Source organism: Brachionichthys hirsutus, chromosome 4 (genome assembly GCF_040956055.1).
Source record: "Brachionichthys hirsutus isolate HB-005 chromosome 4, CSIRO-AGI_Bhir_v1, whole genome shotgun sequence".
NCBI classification, from domain to species: domain Eukaryota; kingdom Metazoa; phylum Chordata; class Actinopteri; order Lophiiformes; family Brachionichthyidae; genus Brachionichthys; species Brachionichthys hirsutus.
In genome coordinates, this window is record NC_090900.1 from 153,586 (window position 1) to 180,595 (window position 27,010).

General features: G+C 48.8%; 1 protein-coding gene across 1 annotated transcript; it reads left to right on the top strand.

The window, feature by feature from the left end:
- Nucleotides 1-116: 116 nt before the first annotated feature.
- nelfb (negative elongation factor complex member B) lies at nt 117-27,010 on the top strand. The gene is made up of 13 exons (XM_068738629.1): nt 117-313; nt 7,896-8,056; nt 8,136-8,235; nt 8,313-8,543; nt 8,620-8,805; nt 8,915-9,027; nt 9,115-9,217; nt 12,928-13,023; nt 13,116-13,258; nt 20,507-20,613; nt 22,513-22,654; nt 22,770-22,878; nt 26,080-27,010. Exons 1-13 carry the CDS (start codon nt 212-214, stop codon nt 26,251-26,253), a joined length of 1,767 nt encoding a protein of 588 aa, XP_068594730.1. The 5' UTR covers nt 117-211; the 3' UTR covers nt 26,254-27,010.

Consider the following 27,010-nt stretch of genomic DNA (forward strand, 5'->3'; position numbering starts at 1 on the left):
AATTTGGAGCCGGAATGAAGCGCGGAAACTTCTTCTCGACGGTGTTTCTGGCGGGTTCTTAATAAAGTAACACAGGAAGTTGGTATGACGTCAGGCAGTTCGGCGTATAGATTGTGTTTTAGCGAGAAATTGACGTTTCGTTTGCAAATACTCATGTTCGAGTCATTATTTCACGATTCAATATTAACGTTAATGATAAATTAGAGAAACGATGTTCGCGGGGCTTCCCGAGCTGGGAATATCCAACGGCGAGGATCTCAAAGAAACGCTCACCAACTGCACGGAGCCCCTGAAGGCGATCGATCAGTTTCAGGTGAGCCGCGGTGCAGATGCTTATCGCTGCTAATGATAAAGGTACCGGTACTGTGTATTCTGTAGAATTGGTATATTTGTGTATCCGTAATCAGTCGTAGCCTGTGCTCCATAAGTGTTCTAAATGATGTAAGATGCATTAACACGTATATTTTGCGCCCATTTGATCTATTTATATATTATCTTATTCAAGTGTGTGGCACTAAAATTGGTCTCCTGTCAGCAGCAAATATAGTTATTGTAATTACTAAACGTGGACATTTAGAGTGGTAATTGCAGGAAACCTTTACGTGAGGGAATTGCAATTACACACACACACACACACACACACACACGCACACACACACACACACACGAAAAACAGGATCCTCGCATATGCAAAATATAATTTGCAATAAACAAATCGCACAAGAACAGCCAAAATAGCCCAATATAACAAGTCTAAAGTTTTTGTTTCCACATTCAACACATAAATCTGTTTTTACAGCTGACAGTTTCAAAATGATTCAACCTCTCCACGAGTCATCCATCAAATGAAGTCTGTTTAGAAATCACATGTTGTTAAAATACTTCAAAGTCTGTTTAGAAATCACATGTTGTTAAAATACTTCAAAGTCTGTTTAGAAATCACATGTTGTTAAAATACTTCAAAGTCTGTTTAGAAATCACATGTTGTTAAAGTACTTCAAAGTCTGTTTAGAAATCACATGTTGTTAAAGTACTTCAAAGTCTGTTTAGAAATCACATGTTGTTAAAATACTTCAAAGTCTGTTTAGAAATCACATGTTGTTAAAATACTTCAAAGTCTGTTTAGAAATCACATGTTGTTAAAGTACTTCAAAGTCTGTTTAGAAATCACATGTTGTTAAAGTACTTCAAAGTCTGTTTAGAAATCACATGTTGTTAAAATACTTCAAAGTCTGTTTAGAAATCACGTGTTGTTAAAATACTTAGCCAATCTTAATAGAGTTCCAATGCTTTTTCTCTTTAAGACCAATATAGATCTTGCAATCTTTATATAAAATGTTGAGTTAATTAGATACATCTGCGCAGAGCGATGCTATTTGTTATATTTGATATGTTTTGTAAAGATACTTGACCTTTTAACAAACTAAATCAAATACAGGTACTATCCGAATTACGACCGAGTTCGATTCCGAGTTACGACCGAGTTCGATTCCAACCCCTTTTTTGGCCTAAGTTGGACAAAAAGAAAATGGCCGACATGAGGGATATACTTTTCTGTATATCAGCGGTCCCCAAATGTTTTCCTGCCACGGACCGGTTTTAATGGCAGTCAATTTTTCCACTGACCTCATTAAATAATAATAATAAAAAAAGAGGAATGTAAATATAGAAGAAAGAAAGCCTTTATTTTTGTCATTGTAATGGTTACAACTGTTGCACTGCAAACATTTAATTTACAGCCGAGTACAAGGGCCCCTTGAAACAGCCACGCATACATACATTTTTTAATTCCCATTCAATTTTTCTTATTGTTCTCTAGGGGGCGCTGTAAGGCCGATTGTCAAAGTTTCCCTTTTAAAGTGTCCAGGTAGGAATGGTCAATAAGTGTTTAAAATCTGGTTTGGATTGGAGTGTGTGTGTGCGAACGGGAGCAATTTTTGGTGTACGAAAACGCTCAAAATTCTACCTCAAGTTTGGAGCTTTGCCGCACGGAAACCGTGAAATATATGAAAATAATTTAGATAACTTTTGATGCCCCAAGTCTCTAGATGGTTACACTGAATTTCAGCTCATTTGGTGAAACCCCCGAGGAGGAGTTCGTTCAAATGCACCGTCAGCATTAATGCTGACTCGTCAACTCGTGTTTGAGAATCTCTGTGTGTGTGTGTGTGCTGTTGAGTGTCGGTGTGTGTGTGTGTGTGCTGTTGAGTGTCGGTGTGTGTGTGTGTGTGTTTAGTGTCGGGGTGTGTGTGTGTGTGCTGTTGAGTGTCGGTGTGTGTGTGTGCTGTTGAGTGTCAGTGTGTGTGTGTTTAGTGTCGGGGTGTGTGTGTTTAGTGTCGGGGTGTGTGTGTTTAGTGTCGGGGTGTGTGTGTGTGTGCTGTTGAGTGTCGGGGTGTGTGTGTGTGTGTGTGTGAGTGTGTGTGTGTGAGTGTGTGTGTGTGTGTGTGTGTGAGTGTGTGTGTGTGAGTGTGTGTGTGTGTGTGAGTGAGTGTGTGTGTGAGTGTGTGTGTGTGTGTGTGTGAGTGTGTGTGTGTGAGTGTGTGTGTGTGAGTGTGTGTGTGAGTGTGTGTGTGTGTGTGTGTGAGTGTGTGTGTGTGTGTGAGTGTGTGTGTGTGAGTGTGTTTAGTGTCGGGGTGTGTGTGTTTAGTGTCGGGGTGTGTGTGTGTGTGCTGTTGAGTGTCGGGGTGTGTGTGAGTGTGTGTGTGTGTGTGTGAGTGTGTGTGTGTGAGTGTGTGTGTGTGAGTGTGTGTGAGTGTGTGTGTGTGTGTGTGAGTGTGTGTGTGTGTGAGTGTGTGTGTGTGTGAGTGAGTGTGTGTGTGAGTGTGTGTGTGTGAGTGTGAGTGTGTGTGTGTGTGTGTGTGAGTGTGAGTGTGTGTGTGTGAGTGTGTGTGTGTGTGTGTGTGTGTGTGAGTGTGTGTGTGTGTGTGAGTGTGTGTGAGCGTGTGTGTGTGTGTGTGTGAGTGTGTGTGAGCGTGTGTGTGAGCGTGTGTGTGTGTGAGTGTGTGTGTGTGTGTGTGTGTGTGTGTGTGCTGTTGAGTGTCGGTGTGTGTGTGTGTGTGTTGTTTAGTGTCGGGGTGTGTGTGCGTGTGCTGTTTAGTGTGTGTGCGTGTGCTGTTTAGTGTCGGTGTGTGTGTGCGTGTGTTGTTTAGTGTCGGGGGGTGTGTGCGTGTGCTGTTTAGTGTCGGTGTGTGTGTGTGTGCTGTTTAGTGTAGGTGTGTGTGTGTGTGCTGTTGAGTGTCGGTGTGTGTGTGTGCTGTTTAGTGTAGGTGTGTGTGCGTGTGCTGTTTAGTGTCGGTATGTGTGTGTGTGCTGTTTAGTGTAGGTGTGTGTGTGTGTGCTGTTGAGTGTCGGTGTGTGTGTGTGTGCTGTTTAGTGTCGGTGTGTGCGTGTGTGCTGTTTAGTGTAGGTGTGTGTGTGTGTGCTGTTTAGTGTCGGTGTGTGCGTGTGTGCTGTTTAGTGTAGGTGTGTGTGTGTGTGCTGTTTAGTGTCGGTATGTGTGTGTGTGCTGTTTAGTGTAGGTGTGTGTGTGTGTGCTGTTGAGTGTCGGTGTGTGTGTGTGTGTGCTGTTTAGTGTCGGTGTGTGTGTGTGTGCTGTTTAGTGTCGGTGTGTGCGTGTGTGCTGTTTAGTGTAGGTGTGTGTGTGTGTGCTGTTTAGTGTCGGTATGTGTGTGTGTGCTGTTTAGTGTCGGTGTGTGTGTGTGTGCTGTTTAGTGTCGGTGTGTGTGTGTGTGTGCTGTTGAGTGTCGGTGTGTGTGTGTGTGTGCTGTTGAGTGTCGGTGTGTGTGTGTGTGTGCTGTTTAGTGTCGGTGTGTGTGTGTGTGCTGTTGAGTGTCGGTGTGTGTGTGTGCTGTTTAGTGTCGGTGTGTGTGTGTGTGTGCTGTTGAGTGTCGGTGTGTGTGTGTGTGCTGTTGAGTGTCGGTGTGTGTGCGTGGGTGTGTTGGTCGTCCTCATGGCAAAGTTGGATGCCGAGGGTTGACGAGCTGCGCTCGTCAACTTGTCGTCTTCTGCGTTGCAAAAGCAATAGCCCCGCCCCTTACGCCTAGGATAGGCGCTCGGGCCTAAATAGGGACGAAAAATACACAACCAAGAAAAAGCTGTTTAAAACAAATTCTATTATAATCACATATGCAAAATGCACAGCAACACAATGAAAACAGCCAAGTTATAACTGAAACTAAGCGCTGTGGTACGGCAACTGCTCCACTGCAGACAGGAAGGACCTGCAGACAGGAAGGACCTGCAGACAGGAAGGACCTGCAGACAGGAAGGACCTGCAGACAGGAAGGACCTGCAGACAGGAGGGACCTGCAGACGGGAAGGACCTGCGGACGGGAAGGCCCTGCGGACGGGAAGGACCTGCAGACGGGAAGGACCTGCAGACGGGAAGGCCCTGCAGCGGGTGGTTAAATCGGCCCAAAGGACCTCGGAGAGCAGCCGACCCACCGTCAGTGACATCTACAGCAGGAACCTGCATCATGAAGGACCCCACCCACCCTGCACACGGACTGTTTGGCCCCTCCCATCATGAAGGACCCCACCCACCCTGCACACGGACTGTTTGGCCCCTCCCATCATGAAGGACCCCACCCACCCTGCACACGGACTGTTTGGCCCCTCCCATCATGAAGGACCCCACCCACCCTGCACACGGACTGTTTGGCCCCTCCCATCATGAAGGACCCCACCCACCCTGCACACGGACTGTTTGACCCCTCCCATCATGAAGGACCCCACCCACCCTGCACACGGACTGTTTGACCCCTCCCATCATGAAGGACCCCACCCACCCTGCACACGGACTGTTTGACCCCTCCCATCATGAAGGACCCCACCCACCCTGCACACGGACTGTTTGGCCCCTCCCATCAAGAAGGACCCCACCCACCCTGCACACGGACTGTTTGACCCCTCCCATCATGAAGGACCCCACCCACCCTGCACACGGACTGTTTGACCCCTCCCATCATGAAGGACCCCACCCACCCTGCACACGGACTGTTTGACCCCTCCCATCATGAAGGACCCCACCCACCCTGCACACGGACTGTTTGGCCCCTCCCATCATGAAGGACCCCACCCACCCTGCACACGGACTGTTTGACCCCTCCCATCATGAAGGACCCACCCACCCTGCACACGGACTGTTTGGCCCCTCCCATCATGAAGGACCCACCCACCCTGCACACGGACTGTTTGACCCCTCCCATCATGAAGGACCCCCACCCACCCTGCACACGGACTGTTTGACCCCTCCCATCATGAAGGACCCCCACCCACCCTGCACACGGACTGTTTGACCCCTCCCATCATGAAGGACCCACCCACCCTGCACACGGACTGTTTGGCCCCTCCCATCATGAAGGACCCCACCCACCCTGCACACGGACTGTTTGACCCCTCCCATCATGAAGGGCCCCCACCCACCCTGCACACGGACTGTTTGGCCCCTCCCATCATGAAGGACCCACCCACCCTGCACACGGACTGTTTGACCCCTCCCATCATGAAGGACCCCACCCACCCTGCACACGGACTGTCTGACCCCTCCCATCATGAAGGACCCCACCCACCCTGCACACGGACTGTTTGACCCCTCCCATCATGAAGGACCCCACCCACCCTGCACACGGACTGTTTGACCCCTCCCATCATGAAGGACCCCACCCACCCTGCACACGGACTGTTTGGCCCCTCCCATCATGAAGGACCCCACCCACCCTGCACACGGACTGTTTGACCCCTCCCATCATGAAGGACCCCACCCACCCTGCACACGGACTGTTTGACCCCTCCCATCATGAAGGACCCCACCCACCCTGCACACGGACTGTTTGACCCCTCCCATCATGAAGGACCCCACCCACCCTGCACACGGACTGTTTGACCCCTCCCATCATGAAGGACCCCACCCACCCTGCACACGGACTGTCTGACCCCTCCCATCATGAAGGACCCCACCCACCCTGCACACGGACTGTTTGACCCCTCCCATCATGAAGGACCCCACCCACCCTGCACACGGACTGTTTGACCCCTCCCATCATGAAGGACCCCACCCACCCTGCACACGGACTGTTTGGCCCCTCCCATCATGAAGGACCCCACCCACCCTGCACACGGACTGTTTGACCCCTCCCATCATGAAGGACCCCACCCACCCTGCACACGGACTGTTTGACCCCTCCCATCATGAAGGACCCCACCCACCCTGCACACGGACTGTTTGACCCCTCCCATCATGAAGGACCCCACCCACCCTGCACACGGACTGTTTGACCCCTCCCATCATGAAGGACCCCACCCACCCTGCACACGGACTGTTTGACCCCTCCCATCATGAAGGACCCCACCCACCCTGCACACGGACTGTTTGGCCCCTCCCATCATGAAGGACCCACCCACCCTGCACACGGACTGTTTGACCCCTCCCATCATGAAGGATCCCACCCACCCTGCACACGGACTGTTTGACCCCTCCCATCATGAAGGACCCCACCCACCCTGCACACGGACTGTTTGACCCCTCCCATCATGAAGGACCCCACCCACCCTGCACATGGACTGTTTGACCCCTCCCATCATGAAGGACCCCACCCACCCTGCACACGGACTGTTTGACCCCTCCCATCATGAAGGACCCCACCCACCCTGCACACGGACTGTTTGACCCCTCCCATCATGAAGGACCCCACCCACCCTGCACACGGACTGTTTGACCCCTCCCATCATGAAGGACCCCACCCACCCTGCACACGGACTGTTTGACCCCTCCCATCATGAAGGACCCCACCCACCCTGCACACGGACTGTTTGACCCCTCCCATCATGAAGGACCCCACCCACCCTGCACACGGACTGTCTGACCCCTCCCATCATGAAGGACCCCACCCACCCTGCACATGGACTGTTTGACCCCTCCCATCATGAAGGACCCCACCCACCCTGCACACGGACTGTTTGACCCCTCCCATCATGAAGGACCCCACCCACCCTGCACACGGACTGTTTGACCCCTCCCATCATGAAGGACCCCACCCACCCTGCACACGGACTGTTTGACCCCTCCCATCATGAAGGACCCCACCCACCCTGCACACGGACTGTTTGACCCCTCCCATCATGAAGGACCCCACCCACCCTGCACACGGACTGTTTGACCCCTCCCATCATGAAGGACCCCACCCACCCTGCACACGGACTGTCTGACCCCTCCCATCATGAAGGACCCCACCCACCCTGCACACGGACTGTTTGACCCCCTCCCATCTGGAAGAACCAGCAGGTTTGGTAACAGCTTCTTCCCTGATGCTGTGAGGGTCATGAACCGTGAATAACTCTGAGCTGGACTATCAGGTCGTAAATGGGACTCGTTCTGTACCATTGGATGCTGCTATTTGTGGATCTGTGCCATTAGTAATGTGTATATTTTTTAAGAAAGATAGATTTTGCGTTGAATGACTGTCTGTTTTATTGACTGTTTGTTGTGTGCCTCGAACTCGGACCTGAGTGCAATGTTTGGTTCTTTTCATGCGAGTGTTGATTCTTGATTCTTGATTCTTTCCCCCAAGAGTCCATTTCTTTCATTACTTTTGTTCCAGCGAGAGAGTGGCTGGAACAAAAGGAGGAATAGGAAGTGACCTCGCATAACTCGGATATGTCATTTCTGATTGGTTTATATGAGAATAGATGAATGTAATAATTTTGATCACACTAAGCCAGAAATGGTTAGAAGCTGCCTTTTACTTTGTGAAAATGATATCATTCTGCCAGATGTGTGAAAGGCTCTTCCCCTACCTGGTATTTGGCATTCTATAAAGTAAGGGAACGTTAATGTAGCAGCTTTGAATCAATCTGCTTCGTCTTGAACTAACTTTCGGCGGTGTTTGTGCCTGCAGGTGGAAAACGGCATCCTGCTGCCCACGCTGCAATCGGCTCTGCCCTTCCTCGACCTCCATGGAACTCCTCGGCTAGAATTCCACCAATCAGTTTTTGATGAGCTTCGAGAAAAGTTGATGGAAAGAGTTGCTATCATTGCGGAAGGCAAGGCAGAAGACAGGTACGTTGTCTCGTGCAGCTCTGGCTTTGGAATCAGCCTCAGGTTAATTGGGATTTGTTTTCTCTTGCTCTATTTACAGATACGGAAAACTTGAAGAGCTGCTGGAGAAGAGCTTTCCTCTGGTCAAGATGCCATCCGTTCAGCCAGTAGTCATGCAGGTGCTAAAGCATCTTCCCAAGGCAAGCGGTCCTGTGGCTTCTGCAAGTCTAGTTTATAAGTAAGGTGACTTGCAGTATTGAAATGCTCCCTCCTGCAGGTGCCAGAGAAGAAGCTTAAGATGGTTATGGCCGATAAGGAACTGTACAAAGTGTGTGCTGTAGAGGTGAAAAGGCAGATCTGGCAGGACAACCAAGCTCTGTTTGGGGATGAAGTGTCGCCTCTCCTGAAGCAGTACATTGTGGAGAAAGAAGCGGCTCTGTTCAGCAGCGACCTCTCCATCCTTCACAATTTCTTTAGCCCTTCGCCTAAAACACGGCGCCAAGGCGAGGTGAGTTGCAGATATCAGGTTAGCTGTCTAATGGATACTAACCAGTCAGTGAGACCTGAGTTCCTCCACCTTGCAGGTGGTATTAAAGCTGACCCAGATGATCGGAAAGAATGTGAAGCTGTATGACATGGTGCTGCAGTTTTTACGGACGCTCTTTCTGCGAACGCGAAATGTCCACTACTGCACGTTGAGAGCAGAGCTGCTGATGTCTCTTCATGACCTGGACATCAGTGAGATCTGCTCCGTGGATCCCTGTCATAAGGTAAGGACACACACCGGTGAGCAGTCGGTTCAGGGGCACCGTCCCATCACGCTGGTTTCCTTCCGTCATGCCTTCTCTCCTCCTCCCCTGGCTCTGTGTACTGTCACAGTTCACTTGGTGTTTAGACGCTTGTATCCGTGAGAAGTTTGTGGATGGCAAGCGAGCCAGAGAGCTTCAAGGTTTCTTGGATGGAGTGAAGAAAGGACAAGAGCAAGTTCTCGGGTAACAGATGGAGGGACTTATTTCATTGCTTGAACATTTGTCTGGGATGAATGGGTGAATTAATCCGAGTGTTTTTGTCCATTTCAGAGACTTGTCCATGATCCTGTGTGACCCATTTGCTTGTAACACTCTAACCCTGAGTATCATGAGAAACCTGCAAGAGCTTCTGAGCCAGGATGCTTTACCCAGGGTGAGCATGCTGTCGAGTGGGCGCATTCATACTGATAGAGCGGCGTAAACTATAGATCAGGGGTCGGGAACCTACGGCTTGCGAGCCAGGTGTGGCTCTGTTGATGATTGCATCTGGCGCGCCGATAAGACAAAGCATTCTCACTTTTTTTAGTCCGTCCATCGGTCTTTCGCTGCTCGTGTCCTGTCAGGGCTGATTATCATCCATTATTTGGCCTGCGTCGGCTGTTGCTGGGTAAAACAGCTAAACGCCCCCTTTCTGATCAGTCTGATCGGTCATAAGTTCAAAGATAACCCTTCGAAGAAGAAGATGGCGAAAAGAAAAAAAGATGACGAGTATCGTACATTTCAGGACCAAAGAATTAGCCTTTGTGGGGAGAGCATCCTCTCTGCCCCCCCGCTGCCCCCCGTGGGGTCGGACTATTGGCTTTTGTGGAGAGAGCATCCTCGCTGCCCCCCGCTGCCCCCCGTGGGGTCGGACTATTGGCCTTTGTGGAGAGAGCATCCTCTCTGCCCCCCCGCTGCCCCCCGTGGGGTCGGACTATTGGCTTTTGTGGAGAGAGCATCCTCGCTGCCCCCCGCTGCCCCCCGTGGGGTCGGACTATTGGCCTTTGTGGAGAGAGCATCCTCTCTGCCCCCCCGCTGCCCCCCGTGGGGTCGGACTGTTGGCCTTTGTGGAGAGAGCATCCTCTCTGCCCCCCCGCTGCCCCCCGTGGGGTCGGACTGTTGGCCTTTGTGGAGAGAGCATCCTCTCTGCCCCCCCGCTGCCCCCCGTGGGGTCGGACTGTTGGCCTTTGTGGAGAGAGCATCCTCTCTGCCCCCCCGCTGCCCCCCGTGGGGTCGGACTGTTGACCTTTGTGGAGAGAGCATCCTCTCTGCCCCCCCGCTGCCCCCCGTGGGGTCGGACTGTTGGCCTTTTGTGGAGAGAGCATCCTCTCTGCCCCCCCGCTGCCCCCCGTCGGGTCGGACTGTTGTGTGTTTTTGGTCCCTGTGCCACGCCCCGTCTCTGATCCTCGCCCGTGCTGACCGCAGCTGTTCGTGTTCCCAGGTCGTGTGTCGTGTTTTTTGTTGTGAGTAACTTGTTCACTTTGTCTGGATCTTATGTTCCGTTTTCTTTGCGGCACCAGCCGGTCGCCGTCTGTTAGTAGAGCTTGTGTTGCATTTTATTGTGAAAATCACAGAGCGGAAGCGCTGCCACGGTTACGCCCTGAGCCTGGGCTGCCACTTTAAAAGTAGGCCGTCATCCCGCCATTAGGGGTGGGCGTGGCCAGCTGTGTGCACGGTGGCAGAGTGGACTTTGTTTGGCTCCACCTTAATTCCAGATTACTACTACCGTAATTCCCGGTGTACAAGCCGCTACTTTTTTCCAATATTTTGAACCTTGCGGTTTATGCAACGACGCGGCAAATTTACGTATATTTTCCAACTTTCGTTACGAGCCGTGTTTCGTTAAAGCCTATTTATTTTCGTTACAAAATTAACGCCCGCCCGCCCGGAGGGAAAGCCCCGCTTGCGCGGAGCTGGGGAGATCCGCGAGAAGGGCCCGGCGCGCGTCCAGAGTCGCCGCCGCCGGACCGCCGTACCCGGTCCCCGCCGCCTGTCCGCCATCCGCTACGCGGCGTCGGACGCGCCGCGTAGCGGGGAAGGAACCCCGCCCCCTCGACCTCCCGGGCATCCCCACCCCTGCCGCACCATGCTCCCGCGGACGGAGGATGAGGGGCACGGGGGCAAGGGGGACGGGGACACCCCGCCAGGCGGGCGCGCGCGCCGCGCAGCCCCCGACGGGCGGAGAGGGGAGGGCGACGGGGCGACTGCTCCCCCAGCCGCGGCTCGAGCCCAGCCCCGCTTCGCACCCCAGCCCGACCGACCCAGCCCTTAGAGCCAATCCTTATCCCGAAGTTACCGATCTGATTTGCCGACTTCCCTTATTCTAACATGCCAGACGCTGTTCACCTTGGAGACCTGCTGCGGATATCGTTACGAGCCGTGTTCCGTTAAATATCATTTGTCTCAATGCACTTGCGGCTTACGAATATATGCGGCTTATTTTAGTACAAAATATATATATTTTTTAATTCAGTGGGTGCGGCTTTTTCACAGGTGCGCATAATAGTTCAGCAATTACGGTATTTTAATGTATTCTTACCTGGGACCTTCTTTTGGAATAAACGTGTGAAAAAGACGGGGCCCTGCGTTTGCTTCAAGAGGGCATCGCTTGCTTTTTGGTTTTCTCTCGGCTGTGTATTATTACGTTGGGCTCCAGCCCCCCCTCGTCCTGTGTGCAGCTCCAGGTGTGAATGATCAATTCAACCATCGCACCGTCTCTGTTCTCTGCTTTCTGGGGTCCGCTCACGTTAGTCCGTAACGTTCAGAGGCTTATTATACTAGTTTATTACCTGCTTACCGCTTATACTGACATTTAGCTGAATTCACATTTGAAATATATTATATGGCTCTCGCTGAAATAAATGTCCACATCTTTTGCTTTCATGGCTCTCTTAGTCAGAAAGGTTCCCGACCCCTGCTCTGGATGATAGTGGGCAGTCGCTGCACCGATCCGCCTGTAGATCCTACGCGCCGTCCTTCACGGACAGAGCATGAAATTGGTACTTGAACTCCTCCACTTGAGGCAAAGACTCTCCGCTGAACAGGAGAGTGACGATAATGTCCTCAGATTTTGAAAAGCTGATTTTCATCCCGCTTCCTTTGCACTCGGCTTCAGGCTGCCCCGCTATAGGCTGTGAAGGTCCGGGCTCGATGAGGCCGACGGGACAACTTCATCCACAAAAGGTTATAGATTGTTCTTGGCATCATTAAATTATACACCAACCATGAAAAGTACAATTGATGGGAGACCGATAGTCCTCATCAATGGCCCCTCCAAACTCCTCCCAGGCCCAGGCTTTGCCTTTATAACCAATCTGGTCGCTGTCAGCTGCCTCCGGGGTCCCACAAGTAAACGGGACTTGATGAGTGAGTCGGATTTGCTATTAATTTTGTAACTGATGTTTGAATCCGCAATTGCGGTTTTCAATGTTAAAATAAAATATTTGTACTGACTGTTGAGATGGAGGACCCCCCCCCCCCTACAGGACTGTGATTCCATAAACAATGCTCAATGATCAATCGATTATTGAGTGCAATGGATCATCTGTCCCTGGCAACGTTCCCCTTTGATGTAAGCTGAGATGCTCTGTAAGGAAGGCCAGCAGCGAGACTTCTGTCTGCCCCGCCCCCTCAACACGAATGCAAGCTGCTTCCCTCTGCTGTCCGAATAGCCCCCCCCCCCAGCCGCTAAAAACAGATACAAGTTCTCCTTTGTCCCGCTCTCCATCGGGGCTCTGAGCGCCTCGGAGTGGGTGTGTATATAGATATAGATATATGTGTTTATGTGTGTGTATATCCGTATACATACATGTATGTGTATGTATGTATACGGATATACATTTGTACAAATATTTATTACTGAACCTGTAGTCTGTTAACTCCTCACTGCTCCAGTCTTGTGTTTTATTTTTACACGTCCTTTGAATGTGCCCGGATGTCGACCGTCGTAAACCAAACTAAGAGCGAGAAGTGAAATTCCAAACTGTTCTTGAAAATGTCATTAAGATCTGTCCAGGACATTTTGCGTTGTCTTGCTAACAGACAGATGGACGGACAAAGAGACGCCGGCGATGGCATGACGTCCGTCTCTGTGTTTGTGTGCAGGACAGTCCAGATGTGATGCTGCTCCTCAGGATGCTGTCTCTGGGTCAAGGAGCATGGGACATGATCGACAGCCAAGTGTTTAAGGAGCCCCGTTTGGTACGGAGAGCATGGCACCACTTTAAAAGCACTTTAAAGGACAATCGGTGTGTTAATGATTTCAAACCGGGACCCTCCGTGGACACTTTCAGGATTTGGAGGTGGTGACCCGTTTCCTGCCTGCCATGATGTCAGTGGTTGTTGACGACCACACCTTCACTGTGGAGCAGAAGCTTCCCAGTGAGGACAAGTGTCCACTGTCATACCCCACCACCTTGCCAGGTGCCTTCAGCAGGTACGAGTTGCAGCAGGGGACCGTTACTGAATAAAACTGTTCTAGTAATACTTCCATAACATGCGCCCCGGCTCGGTTCACCTGCCTGTCACAATGTTTGTGTTTGTTCTGGAGACATTTATTGTGCGTTTGCCTGTTCAAAGAGGGACCCGTCCAGGTTCTCAGAGACGACGTTCTCACCTGGTTCGAGGGTCGAGGTGTTGCACTGTGGAGATTGTAGAACCCTCAGAGGCTAATTGTTTGAGAATGTTGCCGACTGTACTGTATAATGAGGGGTCGCCACAGCAACCCAGCCTTCTCCACTTCACCCTGTCCTTTGCATCGTCCTCCCCAACTCCAGCCACTCTCATGTCCTCCCTCACTACGTCCATGTCTCTTCTCCTGGGTCGTCCTCTAGTCCTGTCCTTTGCATCGTCCTCCCCAACACCAGCCACTCTCATGTCCTCCCTCACTACGTCCATGTCTCTTCTCCTGGGTCGTCCTCTAGTCCTGTCCTTTGCATCGTCCTCCCCAACACCAGCCACTCTCATGTCCTCCCTCACTACGTCCATGTCTCTTCTCCTGGGTCGTCCTCTAGTCCTGTCCTTTGCATCGTCCTCCCCAAAACCAGCCACTCTCATGTCCTCCCTCACTACGTCCATGTATCTTCTCCTGGGTCGTCCTCTAGTCCTGTCCTTTGCATCGTCCTCCCCAACTCCAGCCACTCTCATGTCCTCCCTCACTACGTCCATGTCTCTTCTCCTGGGTCGTCCTCTAGTCCTGTCCTTTGCATCGTCCTCCCCAACTCCAGCCACTCTCATGTCCTCCCTCACTACGTCCATGTCTCTTCTCCTGGGTCGTCCTCTAGTCCTGTCCTTTGCATCGTCCTCCCCAACTCCAGCCACTCTCATGTCCTCCCTCACTACGTCCATGTCTCTTCTCCTGGGTCGTCCTCTAGTCCTGTCCTTTGCATCGTCCTCCCCAAAACCAGCCACTCTCATGGCCTCCCTCACTACGTCCATGTCTCTTCTCCTGGGTCGTCCTCTAGTCCTGTCCTTTGCATCGTCCTCCCCAAAACCAGCCACTCTCATGTCCTCCCTCACTACATCCATGTCTCTTCTCCTGGGTCGTCCTCTAGTCCTGTCCTTTGCATCGTCCTCCCCAACACCAGCCACTCTCATGTCCTCCCTCACTACGTCCATGTCTCTTCTCCTGGGTCGTCCTCTAGTCCTGTCCTTTGCATCGTCCTCCCCAAAACCAGCCACTCTCATGTCCTCCCTCACTACGTCCATGTCTCTTCTCCTGGGTCGTCCTCTAGTCCTGTCCTTTGCATCGTCCTCCCCAAAACCAGCCACTCTCATGTCCTCCCTCACTACGTCCATGTCTCTTCTCCTGGGTCGTCCTCTAGTCCTGTCCTTTGCATCGTCCTCCCCAACACCAGCCACTCTCATGTCCTCCCTCACTACGTCCATGTGTCTTCTCCTGGGTCGTCCTCTAGTCCTGTCCTTTGCATCGTCCTCCCCAACACCAGCCACTCTCATGTCCTCCCTCACTACGTCCATGTCTCTTCTCCTGGGTCGTCCTTTAGTCCTGTCCTTTGCATTGTCCTCCCCAACACCAGCCACTCTCATGTCCTCCCTCACTACGTCCATGTGTCTTCTCCTGGGTCGTCCTCTAGTCCTGTCCTATGCATCGTCCTCCCCAACACCAGCCACTCATGTCCTCCCTCACTACGTCCATGTCTCTTCTCCTGGGTCGTCCTCTAGTCCTGTCCTTTGCATCGTCCTCCCCAAAACCAGCCACTCTCATGTCCTCCCTCACTACGTCCATGTCTCTTCTCCTGGGTCGTCCTCTAGTCCTGTCCTTTGCATCGTCCTCCCCAACACCAGCCACTCTCATGTCCTCCCTCACTACGTCCATGTGTCTTGTCCTGGGTCGTCCTCTAGTCCTGTCCTTTGCATCGTCCTCCCCAACACCAGCCACTCTCATGTCCTCCCTCACTACGTCCATGTCTCTTCTCCTGGGTCGTCCTCTAGTCCTGTCCTTTGCATCGTCCTCCCCAACACCAGCCACTCTCACGTCCTCCCTCACTACGTCCATGTCTCTTCTCCTGGGTCGTCCTCTAGTCCTGTTCCCTGGCAGTTCCGTCCTCAGCATCCTTCTACCGATATAGTTCCTGTCTCTCCTCTGGACATGTCCAAACCATCAAAGTCTGGTCTCTACTATCACAGAGCACACCTGATACTTTCCTCCCCCCGTTCCAGCCTGCCTGCACACGATTCTTCACCTCCTTTCCACATTCTCTCCATCACTCTGCTCTGCTCTGTACCTGAAGTCCTCTCCCTTCTTTACGTCTCTTCCTTGTAGCTTCACTGTCCCCCCTGGGACCTTCTCATGTACACACATGTACTCTGTTTTACTCCTGCTCACCTTCATCCCTCTCTTTTCTAGAGCAGACCTCCACTTCTCTAGATTCTCCTCTACCTGCAGATCACAATGTCATCTGCAAACATATTCAGAGGAGCTTCCTGTCTCAGCTCATCTGTTAGTCTATCCATCACCATGGCAGCAAAAAGGGGCTCAGAGCTGGTCCCTGGTGCATCCCACCTCTACAAAATTATTTGTAATCCAAATAACGATTTGACTAAACTGTGAGCTACTAATGCAGCTCAAATCTAAACACTTGTGAAGCACTCAGGACAAAAGCGGCGTGCGTCGGCGGGTCAGCTCAACGGCCTGTCGGCCGGCGAGGGCCTACAACGCCGCTTGCGGCTTTGATTAGGTTCCGAGAACGAAGGTTCAAGGAACCTATTGTTTTTGCAGAAATTATTATTTTTAAATGGCTTTTTGAGGCACTTCCCGGGCACTTAGAGGTGTCGAAACCATATAGGAGTGTCACATCTGGTGTCTAGTTTCTAAATCTGGAATTTGATATCGCCTTCGGGCTCCATAGCGCCACCTAAGGGTGGTTTTTCTCCGGAAAGGTACTCGGATCGTCACGAAATCCGAGTATGTCGTACCTCTGGGGGTCTCGAGCCTAGAAAATATTTTTGAAAATTCTTACGCAAACAGGAAGTCAGCCATCTTGGACGGCGTGCGAAGATTTGAAATGTACGAACGCGTTTTTGAGGACTTTACCATCAACAAAAACCCACAAAACTTTACGCGCAGGTTCGCAACGGTACTTCTGAGAATTTGATTGTGTAATTTTAACTTTTGGTTGCATATTGGCTCTTTGGCGCCCCCTTGTTTTTTTTCCCTTGTAGCGTAGCTTTGACCCCCTCAACATACGCGAAAACTCTTGAAAATCGGTCAGGAGACGGACATTGGCCAACTTGACCTGCTCGTAAAGCGATTGCTCTCGGCGTGTTTCTGGGGCTCCAGAGCGCCCCCTAACGCACGGGAGGCTGTAGTTTGAACGTAGTTTGTCCGATAGTCACGAAATTTGGTGGGAACGTCCAAATCGTCATTCCAGAAATATTTGTAATTGGCTTTCATTAGCCCAGCCCACCCGTATGTCGGCCATATTGGATTATGTACGTTTTTTGGCATACGTTGACGAACTCCTCCTAGACGCTTTATCGGATTCGCGTCGAATTCGGATGACGTAATCGCCAATTACCCGCGACGTTAAATTGCGAAGGGATTTTTGATCGATCGAACGATGAGGTCACAGGCCACGTTTGAATGTGCCATTTTCCCATTTTATAGGTCTCGAACTTTGCGATACTCCTCCTAGAGGTATCGAGATATCGATCTGAAAGTCGGGTGACGGCCTCCCGACTCATTGACGACGCTAAATTGCGAAGCTTTTGTGTTTTCGCCAATCGCTGTTGCCGTGGCGGCCTTGCGAACTTTAATGTTGTGCCGTGACGCGCGTGGCTGTTGGAGCTTCACTTTGCACGGTCCGACCGTCTCCAAATTTCACACGCTGGATGAGAGTCCAGACCTGAACTCGAGTACATGCCATTGACGGTGATGGTCTCAGCGCCACCTACAGGAACAGGAGCATACATTGTCCGATCGGTCCCAAACTTGACACGCTTCATCAGGGTCACGTCTAGAGGACAAACGCGTGTTTCTGACATTTGTGGATCGCAAATAAGCGCGTACCCCAACGTGCGCCAGGCCCCAACGTACGCCGGGTTCGAGGAACCTCTCAAGGCTGCTCGCAGCTTTAATTAGGCCCGAGCGCCTATTCTAGGCGTAAGGGGCTATTGCTTTTGCAACGCAGAAGACAAGTTGACGAGCGTAGCGAGTCAACCCTCGACAAAGTTGACGAGCGCAGCTTGTCAACCCTCGGCATCCAACTTTGCCATGCTGTTGAGGACGACCAACACACCCATGCACACAGACACCGACACTCAACGGCACACACACACACACCGACACTAAACAACACACACGCACACACACAGACATCGACAAACACAGTTGACTTGCTGCGCTCGTCAACTGTGTTTGTAACTGTCTTCCGATGGTTGACGAGCGCAGCGAGTCAACCATCGGGCGACCAACACACCCACGCCCACACCCACGACACTCAACAGCACACACACACACCCCGACACTAAACAACACACACATACAGACACACACAAACACGAGTTGACGAGCGCAGCGTCTGTGTGTGCCCCCACAGACGCGTAGCCCTCGTCGAGACCATTCCGAAAATGTATTTTGTGTAGAAATCGCACACTCAGAAAAAAAGTTATATTGTTTTTGCAAAAATTCTTTATTCTTCTTTTTAGGCCCGAGCGCCTATCCTAGGCGTAAGGCGCTATTGCTTTTGCAACGCAGAAGACGACAAGTTGACGAGCTGCGCTCGTCAACCCTCGGCATCCAACACACTCACGCACACACACACCGACACTCAACAGCACACACACACACACACCGACACTCAACAACACACACGCACACACACAGACATCGACAAACACAGTTGACGAGCTGCGCTCGTCAACCCTCGGCATCCAACACACTCACGCACACACACACCGACACTCAACAGCACACACACACACACACCGACACTCAACAACACACACGCACACACACAGACATCGACAAACACAGTTGACGAGCGCAGCGAGTCAACCATCGGGCGACCAACACACCCACGCCCACACCCACGACACTCAACAGCACACACGCACACACCCCGACACTAAACAACACAGACACACAGACACACACACACAAACACGACACAAACACAGACACACAGACACACACACACAAACACGACACAAACACAGACACACAGACACACACACACAGACGCGTAGCCCTCGTCGAGACCATTCCGAAAATGTATTTTGTGTAGAAATCACACACTCAGAAAAAAAGTTATATTGTTTTTGCAAAAATTCTTTATTCTTCTTTTTAGGCCCGAGCGCCTATCCTAGGCGTAAGGCGCTATTGCTTTTGCAACGCAGAAGACGACAAGTTGACGAGCGCAGCTCGTCAACCCTCGGCATCCAACTTTGCCATGCTGTTGAGGACGACCAACACACCCACGCCCTCACACACGACACTCAACAGCACACACACACACCCCGACACGAAACAACACACACTCGCTGCGCTCGTCAACTCGTGTTTGTGTGTGTCTGTGTGCCCCCACAGACGCGTAGCCCTCGTCGAGACCATTCCGAAAATGTATTTTGTGTAAAAATCGCATACTCAGAAAAAAAGTTATATTGTTTTTGCAAAAATTCTTTATTCTTCTTTTTTCTTCTTTATTCTTCTTTGTTCTGCTGTTTAAACGGCAATTTGACCCCCTGAACATGCTCGAAAACTCACCAAACTTTGAACCAAGCTCAGAACCGGCGAAAAATTAATTATTTTATGTGTTTCAAAATTGGGCATGAAAAAGTGGCGCCACCTACAAAAATCACAATGCATTGTGCCTATGGGGGGTCCGACGCCAACTTTGTCGGACAGCCACGAAATTCGGTACACACATGCGTCAAGTCAGGGCAAAAAAAAAAAAGTATTATGGCCACGCCCCCAGACACACAGGAAGGCGGCCATATTGGATATAATTTTAAAAACTGCTGAGTCAGCGTTTGTACACACACACACTCCAATCCAAACCAAATTTTAAACACTTATTGACCCTTCCTACCTGGACACTTTAAAAGGGAAACTTTGACAATCAGCCTTACAGCGCCCCCTAGAGAACGATAACAAAAATTGAATGGGAATTAAAAAAATACTTTGCCAGAAATGATTGAAACTTACCAGAAAAGTCCCTCATGTGGTCCCGATCAAAAAACACAATCGTAACCATGTTGTTGTTTTTACGGTGTTGCCGTGGCGATGGCAACCCCTCCTATGGGGAGGGGTCCGACGCCAACTTTGTCGGACAGCCACGAAATTCGGTACAGACGTGCGTCATGTCAGGGCAAAAAAAAAAGTATTATGGCCACGCCCCCAGACACACAGGAAGGCGGCCATATTGGATTGAAACTTAAAAACTCCTGACTGCAGATGGCCATATAATCCAAATAACGATTTGACTAAACTGTGAGCTACTCATGCAGCTCAAATCTAAACACTTGCGAAGCACTCAGGACAAAAGCGGCGTGCGTCGGCGGGTCAGCTCAATGGCCTGTCGGCCGGCGAGGGCCTACAACGCCGCTTGCGGCTTTAATTTTATTTGTTTCTGCTTCTGACACAACTAAATCAACAACCACAATTTATTTTGCAGGTGTATTATTAACTATAGACTTTGCTATTGTATTTCTGAAGAAATATTGATTGACACATATTTTATGTCTTGTAAGTTTGAAAGTTTCATGTCACATATGCAATTAATCATTTCTATTTGTGGGTATGTTTTAATTTCTAATTGTATAATACATTTTTTATTATTTCATATGATTTTCTCTGAATGATTGTGGTTATAAAAATGTAAGTAATGTGGCAGCATACATGAGAATCTCTTTGTTTTGGGGTCAGTGTTTCAGGAACTTTCGCACCCTGGACCAGGCTGCTATCCCAACATACTGTATGATTCGACAGCAACAAAGCTCACACTGTTGAACCAAATCAGATGAAAATAAATCAGACTAGCCAGAATAAACTGGGATTATTCGGTTAAGAGTTTGTTGGAAGTGCTCTTTTTATGTGGTGACATGTAGACATGAAAATTGTATAGCTAGAAACATAAAGTCGTTTTCTTTACTATCTGATGCAAGATTTTGGAAAACAGCTGTCACATGACATGATATGTGACTTTCTAGTTGCTTGCTGTCCCAGGTACCTGCAGGAAAACAGAGTGGCCTGTGAAATGGGTCTCTACTATGTCCTCCACATAGCAAAATTGAGGAACAAGAATGCCCTACAGAGGCTCTTACCTGCCCTAGGTGAGTGTCTTAAATTGGTCTTATAAAAAAAGCAGTCGGAGAGCTCAGACCTTCGCCAAGCACCTCGGTCTCCCTATATTGTGATTTACACCAAAAATAATAGCCCTATTGATTACCTCCGCCGATACGGTGTTACGTCATCGCCGGTGTTTCTTTGTCCATCCGTCCATTAGCAAGATAACTCTAAGGTCCTGGACGGGGCTTGAAGACATTTTCAGGAATGGTTGGTAATGTTAGCAGGTAAAGATAATTACATTTTGGTGATGATCCAGAAGAGATCCTGGATTATGGATCAGTTCCAGACTTTCAGTAACATTGCAGTCAATGTTCCTCAATATCTCGGTTGATTATTTACCGATGTTTATGTAATTTGACAGTCATGTAGGGTGGAGTTCTCTAGCTTACCACCGAATTCCATCCAGATTGGAGCCAGAATGGAGCCAGAATGGAGCCAGTAAAAATATTTAATTTTAACAAAAATACACAGCAACTCCGATTCAATTATACTTTTCATGCTTGGTGTATAATTTAAACCTTTCGGGGCCAGTTGTTCCAAGGTAAGCCACTTGGATTGTGGATAATGTATTGGATCAAATATTGATCCAAAAGGGAACGAAGGATTCTGAAATCAGATTGGAGCACATAATCCAATCCTAGTTTTAATCTGGATCAAACCTTCAGTTTGCGTTGTTCAAAACATTTCTGTAGGATCTGGATAACTTTGATAAAAACAACAACAGGATTATCCTGATCCCAACGGGGTAGGATTTCAAGATGGATTTCAGGAAGAAAATGTAGCAAAAATTTGAAATCGGTCAAATTATCAATTTGTATCATTTTCTGGATATACTTTTATTTATATTTTGCACTTGATTTGTTCAACTGTTACAGTGATGAAGTAGATAAAGTAGACATATGCTACCAATTAAGCCTTTCAGTATAGCAAAGTTAAATAGAAAAATAATAGTCTGGTCCCTGTGAAACAAATGATATACAGTATTCAATATTTCTGTCCTTCATCGCTGTATATAATATATAGCTTGTGCTTGGTCTGGGCAATTTGGTCATCCTTTGAAAGTGAAGCAAACCGATTGACCAGGCTCCAATGCAATTGCCACAGCTTTCACAAGATCACTCAGTTGGTTTGCCCACTCCAATATTGTCGCCAACAACTTGGTAGAAAGTAGCAGGTGCAGAGAGGCGCAGATCAATACGGCCCGTTCTTCCACACAGTGTGGCTCCTTTGGGTTCGCCGTCGAGGTTTTGGCCTGACAAGGTTTGCAATGAACATAATATCAGCATTCCCAGAGTGAAAGTCAGCATCCAGTCCTACAATGCCTGCCTCGTCAGTGCCTCTCTGTGATCCTCTGAGAAAGGCTTCATAGACCCGCCCGCAGGACCTCGCTGGAGCACAACGCACCCTCTATTATAAGTAAATGGGAAAATCCGGATAGTGACAATATCCGCAATCCGGCTCCGATCCGGAGCAAATTCAGTGGTGAGATAGAGACCCCCCCCCCCCCCCCCCCCAACACGACTGTTTCACATTCCATAAACATTGGTCAATAATCAACCGAGATATTGAGGAACTAATTCTGAAGCTCCATTGACTGCAATGTTAACGGAAATGTTCAGAGTAATCCCGAATCCAGGACCTCTTCTGGATCAGCACCGAAATCGAATGAATGGTACGATTCCCACCATTTCCTGGAAACGTCAACATCTGTCCAGAAGCTTTTGAGTCATCGTGCTAAACGGATGTAAAAGGAATGAAGGAAATGTCTTTCACCGGATTGTTATCCTTTTCCCTTTGATTTATGTTTGAAGGTTCTGAGAGAACCTTCTGTTTGTTGTTGTGATAAATACAAGCGTACTCTTTAATCCCTGACCCCGCCGTAGTGGAGACCTACAATGACATGGCCTTCGGTGACATCTTCTTGCACCTGCTGACTGGACATCTCACGCTGCTCTCTGATGAATTTGGATCAGAGGACTTTTGCTCAGTCATCTTCGATGGCTTCCTCCTTACTTCCTTTTCCAGGTGTGTTGACTCTGAAGTCCTGTCTGCCAGTAGTCTGTGTCGTAAAGCACAGCTTGCTCTAATACACACAGAGAGGCTTGTTGTGGCTGACCTGCCTTATCAACATGTGTTCCAGTAAGGAGAATGTCCACAGACACACCCTTCGGATGCTGCTGCATCTCCACCACAAGGTGCTGCCGCAACACATGGAGGCTCTGATGAAGACTCTGGAACCTCCAAAACAGGTCGGAATCATTTCTAAACCAAATATCACTTTAAAATATGTTCAACCATATCCGTATATCAACCAATGAGACAGCACCGGGATGGGCCGGCCATTGTCCCAGGCTGCAGCAAGGCGTGGATGCCAACGGTGTCGTTTCCCCGGCTGAAGAAGTGCGGCTGTGGAGTAACTCCAGATGCGCTCCTACCGAATGTGGAAAAGAAAACCTTTTGTTAGGAACAGCGTAGAAAGGACAAGTTACCTTCAAATGATAAATGAATAAATACAAAACACTGATGGACCGTCAATCAGAGTCACTTAAAAAGCACGCAGAGCCAGAAGAACGCGTGGATTGTAAGGTCCTCATTCAGGTCCTGTGGAAATAAGCTTTGAAAGTTGAAAGCATATCTTTTTCCACATCTTTCGTCAAACTTTATCACTTCTACATTGAGAACGCAAAGAGATAAATATATCATGTTACATTTCATTTAAATGTCTTGCAACGAGACTTAAGCCACGTCTCTTTATGTATATTTTGCCAGATGGGCACTGAATTGTGCAGACAACCCTTTTTAATGACGTTCTTAATGATGATGGTCTTTCTAGTGGTAGGATGGTTAATCTATTTCATATTTTTAGTACTGTAATGGAAATAAATGAAGGAACACTAAATGTTGTGCCGGAGGGGTTTGATTGCAAGTTCGGCGTTTTGAAGTTGACACTGTATTTCTTTTTCTTCTTGAAGTACCAACTTTAAGATCCTTCAATATGTTGATCCAGAGCTAATAATGTCTACTTTACACGTTGACACAAATATCTACGGCCAGCAAAGCATTTCCTTAATACCAGGCCGGAGAAGATGCCCCCAACTCATTTCACATCGGGGGCCGCATACGGCCTCGGACGATGTCAAGTGGGCCGGACCGTTCAAATTGTAGCATATTCAGCTATAAATAGCAAAGATGTCACGTCTTTCCTTTGTTTTAGTATAAAGAAGTACAAAAACATTCGGAAAAACTTGATATTTATGTAATTTCTTTTACAAAACATTTCATGAAACGCCTCAGATTTCTTGAGAGAATCGTGTAATTTATCATTCACATGTCTGCATTGCAACTGATCCCATTGATTGTACGAAGGCACAAAACTTTAACAAGGTACTGATAAATATAGTAACGCACTTAGATTAAATGAGACTTATAAAGAAAGGGCTTTTTAAACATTTACACATGTGCATATCAAATCTAAATGGAATCCCTGCCTGCAGCTTTAAACTAAAGAGAGTACTATTACATGTGTAAGGAAGGAAGTATTCACTGTCCTGTAAACTTCAGCTTGTGTAACCTTCATACATGAAACACACACACAATGCATGCTGAACATGCATGGAGCTGCATGAACAGCAGCATCCCAGCATGCTCTCTGCTCCTGAAGCTGTTCACTAACATTAAATCAGCACAGGAAGGACTCTTCTTCACAGAGCTGCATGAACAGCAGCATCCCAGCATGCTCTCTGCTCCTGAAGCTCACTAACATTAAATCAGCACAGGAAGGACTCTTCTTCACAGAGCTGCATGAACAGCAGCATCCCAGCATGCTCTCTGCTCCTGAAGCTCACTAACATTAAATCAGCACAGGAAGGACTCTTCTTCACAGAGCTGCATGAACAGCAGCATCCCAGCATGCTCTCTGCTCCTGAAGCTGTTCACTAACATTAAATCAGCACAGGAAGGACTCTTCTTCACAGAGCTGCATGAACAGCAGCATCCCAGCATGCTCTCTGCTCCTGAAGCTCACTAACATTAAATCAGCACAGGAAGGACTCTTCTTCACAGAGCTGCGTTCTTTCAGTGCAAACAGCGTCTCAGGCAGCATCTAAAGGCGTTAGTCTCGTCTGCACTGCTTTGGTTTTGGGCCTGAAACTTGGCATCTTTTTACCTGCACAGGTGCATCAGCATCAGGCGTCACTCTCAGAATGTCATTGAAGTGCTTGTGTGTGAGCCTTGAACGCATTTTAGTTTTATTGATCATTACTGACTGAATGTGTTCTCAAAGGTAGGTCGTCCCAAACGTGCACAGTTCTGTGCAGCAGGGCTGCTCATTTGGGGTTCCTGCAATAGATCAATAGATACTGATCAAATGGGTCCAGACCTACGGAGGCTAATCTGCCCTTCAGATCTGCGTCACATTGCAGATCAATTATTTCTAGCTGGATGTCGACACATCAGAAGCTTTACCTGTGAAAGGTGAACTGGCGACGCTCACGCCCACACACACGACACTCGACAACACACACACACACACACCCCGACACTAAACAACACACACATACAGACACACAAACACGAGTTGACGAGCGCAGCGAGTCAACCGTTGGTGTCTTCCGATGGTTGACGCCAACTTTGTCAGACAGCCACGAAATTCGGTACAGACATGCGTCATGTCAGGGCAAAAAAAAAAAAATTATGGCCACGCCCCCAGACACACAGGAAGGCGGCCATATTGGATTGAAACTTCAAAACTCCTGATGGCAGATGGCCATATAATCCAAATAACGATTTGACTAAACTGTGAGCTACTAATGCAGCTAAAATCTAAACACTTGCGAAGCACTCAGGACAAAAGCGGCGTGCGTCGGCGGGTCAGCTCAACGGCCTGTCGGCCGGCGAGGGCCTACAACGCCGCTTGCGGCTTTAATTCAATTGTGTTGTTCAATATTGGCTCATGCGGTTACGCAGGGTACATCAGCAAACATTGTAAATGAAGAATCATCGGTATATTTGAAAATACTTCTGTTTAGCATTTTTTTAGTGGGTAGATCTTTGTGACTTGGTCATTTTAAAAGTGGCTCGCATGCTGAAAAAGTGTGGGCAGCCCTGCTCTATACTAACTTACCAGTTAGTTAGCGGTAACTAACTGGACTAAGTTTGTGGTTTTAAGAATTTTGATTTAAATATCAAGACAGGCATTGGAGCAGTGTCACACTTGAAGCATCACAAAGCTTGTATCTCTGTTGGTTTTCGGGTGGCAAATGTACAATTAGCTCCTCCTCTGGCTGTCACACATCTTGAAACATAATAATCATATTGTAGCATGCTGGTAGTAAATGTGTCCCGGGCATCATTTAAAGTTAATATGCAGGCGTTCGCATGGACTGATTGTAATCAAAAGGCTTCAGAGTGAATACCTGCACTAAGTGCGATGCTCTATCTGTTGACTACAGAGCAGTGAGCCCGTGAAGGAGCTCTACATCCAGGTGACGGAGAAGCTGGAGGCTCAGAAGAAAAGCCCTGCACCACTAGAAGAAAGCCCATCTCTGGATTTGGGGCTGCACCCAGTGGCGGTCCCTGCCCCCGCCACTGCCCCCGCCCCAACCACCCCTCACCAAGTCACATAAACTCAGAGAAAACGGTGACACCAGTCGACTTGAGGAAAGAGACATTCCATTTCACTTCAGATGTATTTCCTTTGTCTCTGAGAGGGTCTGACAGCGTTGTCAACTGGCCAGCTATTATCATTGATTACTTTTGTAATTATGCTTTTTGCAATATTGGCCAAATATACAATACATTTTTTTCATATGTAACTGGAATAGTTGTTTAATTAGATTTTAATTAGCAGTGCAACAGATGTGAAAATGTCTTATTCTCTAGTACCGGTATACTTGAAAATGGACCGAAATCTTCCTGAGCGTGGTGATTTTATGGGCGTGTGTGTGTGTGTGAGCGCGTGTACACACACACGCTCACACAAAATTGTTGGTACTCTTCCATTAAAGAAAACCCTACGATGGTGAAGAAGACGACCCCGCTTACGACCGCTAAGGGGGGGCTCGACTGGGAGTTTTTATATCGGTCCGATACCAAGTAGGCGAGTATGATAACAAGACTTTTTACTTGAAAAGTCATGATCATTGAATAATCTTGTGATTTTGCCTTCAGTTGGTTGATTATGATTATGGTAAAACACTTTGGTTTTTTACTACAACAATAGAAACAAATGTAGCCGTGTAAAATAATTCTACCACAGTTGCTTGTACTAGTGCAAAATAACAAAACAAGCAGCAATGTAACAAAAATATAGCAATGTCAACATCACAACAAAAAATACCTGCCATTGCACGATATTGTGAAAAAATATTCCGTAGTGCAAAT

Coding starts and splice junctions, on each gene's coding strand:
- nelfb (XM_068738629.1), top strand. CDS start 212: ATGTTCGCGGGGCTTCCCGAGCTGGGAATATCCAACGGCGAGGATCTC. Junction 8,806..8,914: donor CCGTGGATCCCTGTCATAAG/GTAAGGACACAC, acceptor GTACTGTCACAG/TTCACTTGGTGTTTAGACGC. Junction 9,028..9,114: donor GGACAAGAGCAAGTTCTCGG/GTAACAGATGGA, acceptor TGTCCATTTCAG/AGACTTGTCCATGATCCTGT.